The following is a 14,110-nucleotide window of genomic DNA, read 5'->3' as shown; positions in this document are numbered from 1 at the left end:
GGATCATTATTCTACAGTAAATTCCCTCTCATGTAGGCATCATAGGCAATGAAATTGTTGATCAGGTAACTATAGGGACATCATCCCTGATACAGAAAACTCTTTACAACTGTGAGACACGACTCGTCAAGAAGACCCATAGACAGAGGTGGGATAGAGACCTCACAACTGTACGGGCTACTGCTTTAGGTACAATAAGATCTGACACATCTCCATCACCTTGAACACGTTCCAACGAACATCGTCTTGATGTGGCTTTACTCAGGCTGAGAATAGGACACTGTGGGCTGTAGCTCCATAAACACCGCGTCTGAACCTTCCCGACAGCCCACACTGTCAGTGATGCCTATACATCAAGAGGAAACAATTACAATAACTGAACACTTCCTTCTCCACTGCCTTCGTTTCCATAGTCTCCGAATGACCTTTTGATCCAGCCTGCATTCACTTCAAGTGTGCGACGTCTGACCCTTGCAGTTCTGCTGAATGGGGCAGTATTTGACCCTCCCCTTCGTCAAACAATCCTGGAGAGGACACAGGATTTTAGCATTAAATGTGGACAACTATTTCGCATATAGATAGACGTACGCTTGTAGTTACATGGTATAGTTGCTTACCTCTTACTGTACACAACTCTGCAAGTGCAATAATTTTCTTTTACGCGACAGATGGTTTGCAGCGGGGCCATGTGATCTCATCCAAGCAGCTCTAATTAACAACAGCAACAACAACAACTAATATCTTCTTAGTTATGAGTTATGAGTGGTTTGTTTTCGACACTGATTGTAACCCGTTCATCTGTCAGCAGTAAAAATACTCTTCATTAAAAATTCTCTCTCTCTCTCTGGAGGCACCGCACCCTCTTTGCACTTTTTTTTTTTTTTTTTTTTTTGTTGACGCCTGTGTACACCGTTAAAGGACACCTGTTATCTGTACACGTAATACTGATACAGGCGTGTAGCAATGTAGGGCATCACACTTATCTTTTTACTACCTGCACACTGACGTAACAAGACTAAGATATATTCTGATGCTTCCACCTCCACTAGACCAAAAAGATGAAAATTTAATACATTCTAGTGAACTGCATTTCCTTACACTGGGTAGTTATTACAGTAGTTAGTTAAATGGCTCAAGTGGTAATTAGCGAGATGAAGTGTCACTTTCTCCTCCCAAACAGTGCCGAAGCGAGCAACTATTCACTCAATCCTTTTGTTATTCACTTCACGCAAATATTTTACTGACGTATTTTCTAAAAAAAAAAGGGTAAATCCTATTGTTAGGTATGTTACCAGAGTTCTCTGTATGTAGAAAACATTAATTCTAAATATAGATTGTCGCCTATTTTCCGCTGCGCCATAGCGGCTATGACAGTCTAACGGGTAGGCGGTGATGACGTCTTCTGTCTAGTCCGTCTGGTGTGCACTGCAACCTAATCTTAATCAATAGGGAGTCATATAGTGATAAGTTATGGCCAGATTACCTATGTGCAAAAAGCAAAACAAGACCTTATATGACACGTTGTGGTAGATCAGGGGTGTCGCATGCTAGACGTGGCAGCACCGCTATCGTTAGTAAACATGTCGACACAGACACAATGGCACTGGAACCTGCTGCCTAGCGTTATATTGATAGAAATCCTCGCCTACCTCCCTTTGTCTGACAGAATTAGTGCTTGTTCCACGTGCAAGGCGTGGCGCTCTGCTCTGTTCCACCCAAGCTTTTGGCGCAGGATTGAGCTGGTGTTTGTGGCGGGCGAGTGGCGGCGGCTGGAGCGGTCAAGGTTTGTGGCCTCTTGGGCTGCTAGGAAACTACGGTCTTGTGTCATTCACTTTGAGACGGTCAACACCAACTGCCTGGTGGAAGTCGATCACGTGCTTCTCAAGATCACTAGGAACCCACAAGTAAGTAGTTGGCATCATAGCAACACGTCACTTCTCGCCTATTTATTGTCACCAATTGTGCAATCTATTTCTTGTGTCATCTAATTCCTGTGCCACTGTCATGCTTTTCCTGTCTCTTGGAAGGATATTCTGGTGTTTCATTGCAGTACTAATTTCTGTTTTCTTTCAAAATACATGAACATCTAAAATCACCAATGATTAATGTTCAGAGATTAGGTAGTTAGTTGCCTAATGTGCTGGTGTAAGAATTTGCTGTTCCAGCTTTGTATAGCAACAACTTGTGTCACACAACAAATCAGCACAAGCTTCAGCGCTCACGAAGCTGTGGATGGGTGTGTTCCTTTAGACCAGTTGTTCCCAAAGTACATGGCGTGTCTCCCTAGAGGCATGTGAGAAGGATACAAGGAAGACTAACATATAACATAACATAACATAAATAATAGGATAACAAAGGGCCACCAGGGCCAATCTAGGTTATCCTGTATCAGTCGCACAGCGACCTCGTCATCAGTACTTAAAGATACACTTACAAGTACACAATACATTATATACTAATTCTAAATATTTGGCCCATTAACAGGGCTAAGTCCTGCAGCAAAATCCTCTACAATTTGTGGTCCCCATACATGGGGATCATGTCTTGTTTAACTATAGTAAATTTCTTATAAAAACTATCATGCAGTGCTATACATAATTATAAATCTAATAAATTTAAGTGCTTATCTAATCTGTTTTTAAACATTGTCAAACTAGTGCTATTTACAACCGTCTCTGGCAATGCATTCCAGAAGTCTACCACCCTATGACTAAAGAAATATTTTTTTATATCTAACCTGCAGCCTTGCTTTCTAATCTTCCTGCCATGATTTCTAGTCCTATTTCCCTCCTCTAAGGTAAAGAAAGATCTCACATCTATGTAGTTTGTATCTGAGAACATTTTAAATAACTCTATCATATCCCCTCTTATACATCTCCTCTCAAATGAAGACATGTTTAATTCATTTAATCTATCTCTATACTCCAGGCGCTTTAATGCTGGTATCATCCTAGTTGCTCTTCTCTGAACTGCTTCTAACATGTTGATATCCTGCCTATAGTGGGGTGACCAGGCCTGTATGCAATACTCTAAATGGGGCCTAACATAGGAATTATATAAGCTACGCACCACTTCCTTACTTTTATAACTAACATTTCTATTTATAAAACCCAGGATCCTATTTGCTCTATTTCTTGCTTCTAAACATTGCTTTGAAAATTTCATAGTCCTGTCTATCACTACTCCTAAATCCTTTCCTTCCTCTACTGCCTCTAGCCAACATCCCTCCATCTCATAGTTAAAGTTTGTGTTGTCTTTACCTAAATGCATAACCTGACACTTTTAGAATTAAACTCCATCTGCCACCTGTCTGCCCATGCTATCAGCCTGTCCAGGTCTCGTTGTATTCTGTAATTGTCCTTTTCACCCTGTACTGCACATGCTATCTTAGTATCATCTGCAAACTTTGATACTTTGCTACTAATTCCTATATCTAAATCGTTAATGTACACCAAGAAAAGAAGAGGTCCTAGCACTGATCCTTGGGGTACCCCACTAACCACTTCCTTCCACTCAGACATTGCCCCATTTAATACTACTCTCTGTTTCCTATCAGAAAGCCATTCACTAATCCAATCAACTAACCTACCCCCTATCCCATGTAGTCTCAATTTGTACACTAGCCTCCTATGCGGTACCTTATCAAACGCCTTGCTAAAATCTAGATATATAACATCTATGCTATTTCCATCATCTAACTCCTTGGTAATATATTCTAAGATATCGAGCAAATTTGTAAGACAGGACCTCCCTGATCTAAAGCCATGTTGGGTATCTCTAATTAATCTATTCTCTTTTAAATGCTCCCAAATACTACCCTTCATGATTTTCTCTTTAAATATTGGAGTAACATTAGCTAACTTCCAGTCCTGAGGTATCTCAGCAAACCTAAGTGATCTTTCAAAGATTAACTTAAGTGCTTCAGAAATACTGTCTACACCCTCCCTAAGTACTCTGGCATGTAGCTCATCAGGACCACTAGCTTTCCTATCGTCTAGTTCAAGAATAAATTTCCTAATAATTCTCGGTTTTATATCAATATTTTCTAAAGCTCTTAAACTACTCGTCGCACTGTTTGTAACAGGATTTCCTATTCTTTCCCTAGTAAATACTGAAGAAAATTGTTCATTCAATAATTCTACTATGTCTTCATTTTGATCCACTACTACACCATCTTTTCTGAGTGGTCCAATCCTATCCTTATTTCTTTTATCACTGACCTTGTAATAACTATATAATTTTTTTGGGATCTTTACTCCCAGCTCTAGCTAGTTTTATCTCTGCCTGCCTTTTACTTTTTTTTTATAACCTTACTCAAATCATCTCTGACTGCCTGCCTTTTACTTTTTTTTATAACCTTACTCAAATTATCTCTGACCTGTCTGTACCTAATCAAATCTACATCTTCCCCACTTTTCTGCAACTCTCTGTATGCCCTCTTCTTCTCTCTGATCTGGCTACCTATCTCATGAGTCCACCATAATGGCTTCCCGTTTCTCTGCCTTATATCTTCGTAAGGGATACACTGCATCACTATACCCTTTACTACAACCTTAAAAATATCCCACATCTCCTGTGCAGTTTTATTTCCAAAACTATCTTCCCAGTTTACCTCTCCAAATAACTGACGTAACCTACCATAATTGCCTTTCTGATAGTTTGGGACTCTAGTCTTATTCACTATATTATCCCTACTGGAATTAATGATAAATCTAATTATATGATGGTCACTGTTTGCTAAAGTCTCTCCTACCTCAACTTCCTTTAAACAATGCTCAATATTTGTTAGTACTATGTCTAAAACCTTCCTCCCTAGTAGGTTTATCTACCATCTGCACTAAATAGTTATCCTGAAAACTTTCCATAAACTTATTTTCACTAGCATCTCCTACCATCCTCTCCCAGTTTACTGACTTAAGATTAAAATCCCCTATGATAATTGTCTGACTAGTACACCCCCTATTTATCTCATCTACCATAAGGTTGTCTACCTCTGCTGACTGGTTAGGTGGTCTATAAAAAGCTCCTACTCTAATAACCTTACTTTTGTAGGTTTATCTACCATCTGCACTAAATAGTTATCCTGAAAACTTTCCATAAACTTATTTTCACTAGCATCTCCTACCATCCTCTCCCAGTTTACTGACTTAAGATTAAAATCCCCTATGATAATTGTCTGACTAGTACACCCCCTATTTATCTCATCTACCATAAGGTTGTCTACCTCTGCTGACTGGTTAGGTGGTCTATAAAAATCTCCTACTCTAATAACCTTACTTTTGTTTACTCTAACATCCAGCCATAAGGACTCTACTCTGTTATCTACCTTAATACCATTAACCTGACTGGAAATGAAGGATTTTTTTTACATAAATAACTACTCCTGCACCTATCCTACCAATTCTCTGGTGTAAATACATAATGTATCCATCTACTTCATATTCTTTCCTATTTTCCCTAAACTTTTCCTCATTTACCCATGCCTCTGTGACACATACAACATCTAAGTCCTCCTCAACTATATAACTAGATAACTCGTCCTTCTTGTTCCTAAGACTCCTGGCATTTACATAAAAACATTTAAGTCCTGCTACCTTCCTAGATGCTGTCTCCTTATTTGGAATCCTAATCTTATTCTCTCCTATTTGCACCTTGAAATCTTTCCTAATCTTTTCACTATCTCTGTTTATCCTAACTAATTTATGTCTAACATCTTTCTTCTGGAATGCATTTGCTACCTCACCCCATACACTCCATCCCAACTCCCCCCTCCAGACATCCACTCAGCACATCCACACCCTTCCTACTCAGATGCACACCATCCCTAGCATACAAATCCCTTCGCCCATAGAACCTATCCCATACATCCACAAAGCTGACACCCACATCCTTACACATCCCTTTTACCCGATCATTCACACCAATGGCTCTAGACAACCATTTCCTGCTAACATACACAAGAGGCAAGATTCCTGACACTACACACCTCCTACCACTCTCCCTTATCTTGCCTAACATTTCCTGAAATCTTGCCACTAACTCCTCCGACCCACCTGCTCTGACATCGTTCCCACCTACGTGCAAAACTACTACACCCTCCCTCTCCATCCCCCCAACCCTCTTCTCCACCTCCTCACTCACTGCCTTCACACCTGCACCAGGCATACACACGTTCGTCCTCCTATCCCTGTCTTTCCCACAGAAAGTGCTATCTAAATACCTAACCTGAGAGTCACCCACCACACACACCTGAGGTGTGGTAGGCACAACCATCCTCCTCCTCTCCTCTACCCCCTTCTTTCTCCTTTCACTCACCACAACCACTTCATTCACTCCACTCTCACTCTCACGCTCCCCCTCCAACAAACCGAACCTATTTTCACACTCAACAGGTTTAGTCCTATCCTCCCTAACTGCCTCCGTTTTCCGTCCCCTCGCAACCTGCCATCTCTGCCCATCCTGACTACTATCTTTCCCAGTCTGGCTCGCCTGCTCCCTCTTCCCCACTCTGCTCTTCCTGACAGAGGGCCAAGCCACCCTGTCGCCCTCAGAAGGTCCAACCTTCGGCCTAACACTGATCTCCTGCCTAATTTTTTCCACTGGCTCCCCAAGCCTCTTAACCTCCTCCTTCAACTCAAAGATGAGAACTTGTCGCACTTTTCCCCTCACTTAGCTTTCTGATTTCCTCTCGCAATTCTCGGTGCTCAAGAGAAAGAACTAAATTCTCGTTCTTGAGCCTACACACCATACACTCAGAAAAGTCAACGACCTTCCTCTCATGCCCACACATCTCACACACAACAAACTCTCCCAATCCCATCTCAACACTCTCTTTCACGCACTCAATCACACACTGATATACCTCAGTAGCTACCGCCATACTAATGTACAATCTGTTAACTCACAAACAAATAAAAATACTTGGTGACGGCGGGGTGGGGGAACCGCGGTGGTGGTGGGGCCTAAGTGAGGTCAACTAATCCTCTTTCAAGGTCAACTTGACGGTTACAAGCCTAGTCTCCTCGCTCTACCAAAATACTTTTAACTCAAAAACACTGATTCTAACCACTATTTCACTCTAATCTAACACCTGCAGTACACACTTTCACTTCACTAACACTCAAAAGCACCACACACAGACACCAAGCACAAACACCACTCGCTAACTATAAAAACCACAGCCAAAAACAGAGCGCACACACAACACGTCCACTCGCCACTGCAGCTACTTCCATATATGACCGCAGCTACTCCCATATACTTGAATAAGTATATGGGACTTGAAGCTTTAAAGTTAGTATATAATGAAAATATTCCAAGAATATTGGATTGGGATGACAGGTGGAAGTAATGGTTATGTTATGAATATATATATATATATATATATATATATATATATATATATATATATATATATATATATATATATATATATATACACACACACACACAGACACATTCATAAATGGAAAAATTAGGCAAAAAGAAACAATAGAAAGGTTAAAAGGAGAGAACGGGATGGTGGAAGACCCAAAAAGTATGGCAGAACTATTAAATAAAAAATTCCAGGAGGTCTTTACTAAAGAATCCAAATTTGAAAGGCCACAGGGTAATAGAGAGACAATCTATATGAAAGAGATTAAAGTAACCTAGCTTGAAATAAAAGAGTTAATGAAGGAACTGGATGAAGAGAAGGCAATGGGACCGGATGAAGTCTCAGGCAGAATACTGAAAGAATGTAGGGAAGAACTAGCAAGTCCTATATACAACATCATAAAATGCTCAATAGAAAATGGAACAGTGCCAGTAGAATGGAAAAGAGCTGAGGTGGTTCCCATATATAAGAGCGGAAGGAAAGAAGAACTTTTAAATTACAGACCGGTATCACAAACTAGTGTAATATGCAAGATGTATGAAAGAATAATAAAGAAGCAATGGATCGAGTTTCTTGAAGACAACAAATTAATATCAAATAGCCAATTTGGTTTTAGAAAAGGACGGTCTTGTGTAACTAATTTATTGAGTTTCTATTCTAGAATAGTTGATAGAGTACAAGAGAGAGAGGGATGGGTTGACTGCATCTGTTTGGATTTAAAAAAGGCGTTTGACAAAGTGCCACACGCAAGATTACTGTGGAAGTTAGAGGAGAAGGGTGGCTTAAAAGGAAGCACATTGAGATGGATAGAAAATTATTTGAGGGGGAGAGAAATAAGGACGGTAGTTAAAGATATGAAGTCCAAGTGGAGAGCAGTAGAAAGCGGAGTGCCACAGGGGTCAGTATTGGCGGATGATACGAAACTGTGCAGAGTTATAAAGCAAAAGGAGGATTGTGAAATACTGCAAGAAGACCTAAATAAGATCTGGGAATGGAGTAAGAAGTGGGAAATGGAATTCAATGTGAACAAAAGCCATGTCATGGAAATGGGAAAGAGTGAAAGACGACCTGTGGAAATCTATAAGATGGGAGATGGAGTAGAACTGGAGAAAGTCAAAAAGGAAAAGGACTTAGGAGTGACGATGGAAGAAAACAATCAACCAGTAAGCCATATTGATAGAATTTTTAGAGAAATATATAATTTGCTGAGGAATATTGGAGTAGCATTTCACTACATGGACAAAGAAATGATGAAGAAATTGATAAATACTATAATAAGACCCAGATTGGAATATGCAGGAGTAGTGTGGACCCCTCATAAAAAGAAACACATAAGGAAATTGAGAGGCTACAAAAAATGGCTACAAGAATGGTCCCGGAACTTGAAGGGATGACATATGAGGAGAGACTAAAGGCTATGGATCTACCAACCTTGGAACAAAGAAGGAGAGAGGAGACCTGATACAAGTCTATAAATTGATCAACGGAATGGACCAAGTGGATAATGAGAAACTGATCCTGAGAGAAGAATATGACATCCGAAGCTCAAGATCGCATAGTAAAAAGCTGAGAAAGGGAAGAGATGTCTGAGAGATATTAAAAAATATAGTTTCCCGCAGAGATGTATTGAGACATGGAACAGTTTAGATGAAGAAGTAGTGTCAGCAACGAGTGTGCACACTTTTAAAGTAAGATTGGATAAGTGTAGAAATGGAGACGGGGCCACACGAGCATAAAGCCCAGGCCCTGTAAAACTACAACTAGGTAAATACACACACACACACACACACACACACACACACACACACACACACACACACACACACACACACACACACACACACACACACACACACACGGGACACCGTCGATGGCGGATGTAGTCGCTGAGCTCCAGAGCAATCATCTCTAATTCTACAGTTGCCATTGCCTAAGAGTAACCAAGGTGGAAAAGGAGCTTGTAATGTTTGTCCCGTCTCCATATAGTCATGTTAACTGTTGATTAGCAAAATAATGTCCAGGGAAGGTGAATATAAACTGTAGCCTGCGTTTGAGCCATCAGCTGAAGTTTGTTTACATCTGCGCAACATGGCGGCCGTGAACTCGAAAGATGAATCAGACTTCACAGGATTTCAAGGAATAATGGAGAAGAGTGTTTATGTGAAGAAAATTCTAGAGTTGGAAGGTAAAATTGAAAAACTGTTTGAAAAGTATGGGGGCCTGGAAACGAGTTATGACAATGTAATGAAAGAGTGCGCTGAAATGAAGAAAGAAAATGCAGTACTGAAAGAGGAAGTTAAGTTAATTAAAGTGAATTGCGACAAATGTGGAGAATCTTTAGGAAAAGTGATGGAGAAGCAGGCTGAATGGAAAAAAAGTCAGGAAGTGGAAATAAAGGAGGTAAATTACAAAGTTGCAAGTCTGGAAAAGGAAATCAAAGCTTTGTCTGGGGAGAAAACTTTGGGCCTTGCTGAAATTATAGATCAACAGATCATAGAAGAGAAGATTGCTGAGAAAGTGGTGAAGGTTATTAAGTCAAATGAGACATTGGTGAGGGAAACTGTAGACAAAAAGAGATGTGTGGTGATATTTGGTGTGGAGGAGGATAAGACACCGAGTAAAATGGAGAGAGAGAAAAACATAAAAAAGGTGATAAATAATATCATTAATGTGGTGCAGGAGGAGGAAAAGACCTAGTACAAGAAATAGAGGACTTCCATAGAATTGGAAAGTTCACAGGAGAAGGTATGAGGCCAATAAGAATCAAACTTAAGTCACAAAAGGATGTAGATGAATTGGTGGAGAAGTCATGGAGGCTAGCCCAGCAGGAAACAACAAGGAAGATTTGGTTGAGAAGAGATCTCGGTGAAAAGGAAAGAGAAATGTTAAATGAGTTGAGAAAGGAGGCTTTGAAAAAAATGAAGAGAGGACAGAAGAGGAGAAGAAAGAGTTTTTCTGGAGAATCTTGGATATGAGACTGAGGAAGTGGTTCATAACCCAGAAAAGTACAGCAAGAAAGGACTAAAGAAACTTACGTATGAGCGAATGTAATGTATTCCAACATAAATGGAGTGATATCGGGATTTTAGAACTCAACGATTACTTGAGGGACAAGAACCCAGATATTGTGGGTCTTACTGAAACAAAACTGAGAGAGGAGAAGACCTGATGATGGTTGGAGAAGGAAATATAATGTTTGGAAAAGAAATAGAGTAGGTAAGATGGGAGGAGGAGTGATGTTGCTGGTTAAAAAGATATAAAGGTGGATCAAGTGAAAGAAGGTATGGGAAAGGCAGAAGTGCTAAAGATCAGAGCAGAAACTAATGAAGGAAAAAGAGGCACTACATAGTGGTGTACGTACCACCTAAGACAAATGCATGGTCAGTACAGGAATATGAAGAAATGATAAGAGATACAGGAACATGTCTGGAAGAAATGTTGGGTGGCTGTGAACGAACTATAATGATGGGAGATTTTAATTGTAAAGAGGTGTGTTGGGAGGACTGGTCAATGGAAGGATCAGAGACAACATGGGAAATACACTATTGACACTGGCAATGGAAAATGTGTTAACTCAGTGGGTCAAAGAAGATACTAGGTTTGGAGGAGAGGGAGCATTGTCAAGACTGGACTTGGTCTTTAGTACAGAGCCAATGGTCATTGAGGAGATGAGGGTGGAGTGCCCTTTAGCAAAGAGTGATCATGCAGTTTTGGAGTTCAAGGTGATAGATGAAGAGAAATCTAGAAGAAATGAAGAATATAAAGTGGGAAGATGGAATTATGCCAAGACAGATTTTGGAAACCTAAAGAAATTCTTTCAAGAGACAAATTGGATGAAATTCAAGAGTGCTAAGGAGCAAATGAAAAGTGGAAGGAATTTATAAAAATATACAAAGAAGGTGAGAAAAATTTGTACCAATAAGACAACATAGAGAAGTTGGAAAGCAGGACTGGTTTAACGATAGATGTGAAAAGGCTAGAACAAGAAAAGAGGATGCATGGAAGAGGTGGAGAAGGAAAAGACGGATTAAGCAGTGGGAAAGTTACAAAAGAGCAAGAAATGAATATGTGTTGATTAGAAGAGAAGAAAGAAAGAAACAAGAAAAGGATATAATTGATAAATGTAAAGACCAACCAAGGCTTTTTACAGACATGTGAACAACAACATCAAAAATAGAGAAAGTATTGAAAGTTTAGAAGTAAATGGAGTATGCAGTGAAGATCCCAGGAAATGGCAGAGGCTATGAATGGATGCTTTCGGAAGGTATTCACAAAGGAGACTGCTTTTGACAAACCACTGGTAATGGAACAGAAAGGGATTATGAAGGAGTTTCAAGTAACTGTGGAGGAGATCAAGAATATGATGGGGAGTTTAGAAGTGAGAAAAGCTGTGGGACCTGATGGGGTATCAGGATGGATTTTAAGAGAATGCAGGAGCAACTGGCAGAAAAAGTTTGTGAAGTAATTGATGCCTCATTAAGGGAAGGTGTAGTGCCCCAAGACTGGAAAAGAGCTAACATTGTCCCAATTTATAAATCAGGTAACAAGAGAGACCCATTGAACTATAGACCAGTGTCACTTACAAGTGTGGTAGCTAAGATGTGTGAGAGGGTGGTGAAGAATAGATGGACAGACTTCTTGGAGAAAATGACATACTTTGTGAGTGTCAATTTGGTTTTAGAAAAGGGCGTTCATGCACGACAAACCTGATATGTTACTATTCGAGGGTGATAGATGTAATACAGGAAAGAGATGGTTGGGCTGATGGAATATATCTGGATTTAAAAAGGCCTTTGATAAGGTACCACACGGAGACTGATCTGGAAACTTGAAATGGTAGGAGGAGTGCATGGCAGTTTACTAAAATGGATGGAAGACTTTTGGTAGGAAGAGAAATGAGAACAATAATTAAGGACAGACCATCAGAATGGGGCTTGGTGGAGAGTGGAGTTCCACAGGGATCAGTGTTGGCACCAGTAATGTTCGGTCTACATAAATGACATGGTGGATGGGGTGTCCAGTTATGTGAGCCTATTTGCAGACGATGCAAAATTGTTAAGAAAAGTGAGATGTGACAAAGATTGCGAACTATTCCAGGAAGACTTGGACAGAATATGGAAATGGAGCTGTACATGGCAAATGGAGTTCAACACGACAAAATGCAAGAAATTAGAGTTTGGCAAGAGTGAAAGAAGAATCAGGAGTATGTACAAGATAGGAAATGAAGACATAAAACCAGTCATGAAGAAAAAGACCTTGGGGTGACAATTACCAATGACCTATCGCCAGAGAGACATATAAACAAAATAATTGGAGAAGTATTGAACTTATTGAGGAACATAAGAGTGGCGTCAGATATTTAGATGAAGAAATGATGAAGAAAATAATTACTGCAATGATAAGACCAAGGCTTGAATATGCAACAATACAGTGGGCTCGAACTTAAAGAAACACATAAGGAAACTAGAGAAAGTACAGAGGGCTGCAACAAAAATGGTGCCTGACTTAAGAGATTTGACTTATGAAGACAGACTGAACAGAATGCAACTTCCGACCCTGGAAAACAGAAGAGAAAGGGGAGACCTGATAGCAATATACAGAGTGATGATTGGCATGGAAAAATGGATAGGGAAGATCTGTGTATGTGGAATGAAAGAATGTCGAGAGGGCATGGGAAAAACTAAAATGGCCAATTATAGGAGAGATGTGAAAAATATAGCTTCCTCATAGAAGGGTGGAAGCATGGAATAGTTTAGACGTGGAAGTGGTCAACGCAAGGAATATTCATGATTTTAAGAAAAAGCTGGACATTAGTAGATATGGAGACGGGACAACGAGCATAGCTCTTTTCCCGTATGTTACAATTAGGTAAATACAGTTAGGTAAATAAATACACACACACACACACACACACACACACACCATACATACACACACACACGCACATACACACCATACACCATACACCAAGTGGACAATGAGTATCTGATCCTGAGAGAAGAATACGCCAGTCGAAGCACAAGATCACATAGTAAGAAGCTGAGGAAGGGAAGATGTGTAAGAGATATTAAAAAGTAGTTTCCCACAAAGATGTGTCGAGACGTGGAACAGTTTGAATGAAGAAGTAGTGTCTGCAACGAGTGTGCATAGGTAGTTTTAAAGTAAGATTGGATAAGTGTAGATATGGAGACGGGGCCACATGAGCATAAAGCCCAGGCTCTGTAAAACTACAACTAGGTAAATACACACACACACACACACACACACACACATACACACACACACACACACACACACGATGCAAAATTGTTACGAAAAGTGAGATGTGACAAAGATTGCGAACTACTCCAGGAAGACTTGGACAGAATATGGAAATGGAGCTGTACATGGCAAATGGAGTTCAACACGACAAAATGCAAGAAAATAGAGTTTGGCAAGAGTGAAAGAAGAATCAGGAGTATGTACAAGATAGGAAATGAAGACATAAAACCAGTCATGAAGAAAAGACCTTGGGGTGACAATTACCAATGACCTATCGCCAGAGAGACATATAAACAAAATAATTGGAGAAGTATTGAACTTATTGAGGAACATAAGAGTGGCGTCAGATATCTAGATGAAGAAATGATGAAGAAAATAATTACTGCAATGATAAGACCGAGGCTTGAATATGCAACAATACAGTGGGCTCGAACTTAAAGAAACACATAAGGAAACTAGAGAAAGTACAGAGGG

General features: G+C 40.0%; 1 protein-coding gene across 3 annotated transcripts in view; it reads left to right on the top strand.

Moving 5' to 3' along the window:
* Nucleotides 1-904: 904 nt before the first annotated feature.
* LOC123499072 (F-box only protein 33-like) overlaps nucleotides 905-14,110 on the top strand; it is a 302,244-nt gene continuing 289,038 nt past the window's right edge. For 2 of the 3 annotated variants that reach the window (XR_006672868.1, XR_006672867.1), the window contains exon 1: nucleotides 905-1,904. Coding sequence is in view for 1 of the 3 variants with exons in the window: in XM_045246673.1 (XP_045102608.1) it covers nucleotides 1,545-1,904 (360 nt within the window). In the remaining 2 variants the exon portion in view is untranslated. The remainder of the gene's footprint in view (nucleotides 1,905-14,110) is intronic. The other variant, XM_045246673.1, reaches the window with a different exon arrangement.

The sequence above is a fragment of the Portunus trituberculatus genome, chromosome 49 (genome assembly GCF_017591435.1).
Source record: "Portunus trituberculatus isolate SZX2019 chromosome 49, ASM1759143v1, whole genome shotgun sequence".
NCBI lineage: Eukaryota > Metazoa > Arthropoda > Malacostraca > Decapoda > Portunidae > Portunus > Portunus trituberculatus.
The sequence above is the reverse complement of the archived record's forward strand: the minus strand, read 5'-3'. Positions and strand labels throughout refer to the sequence as shown.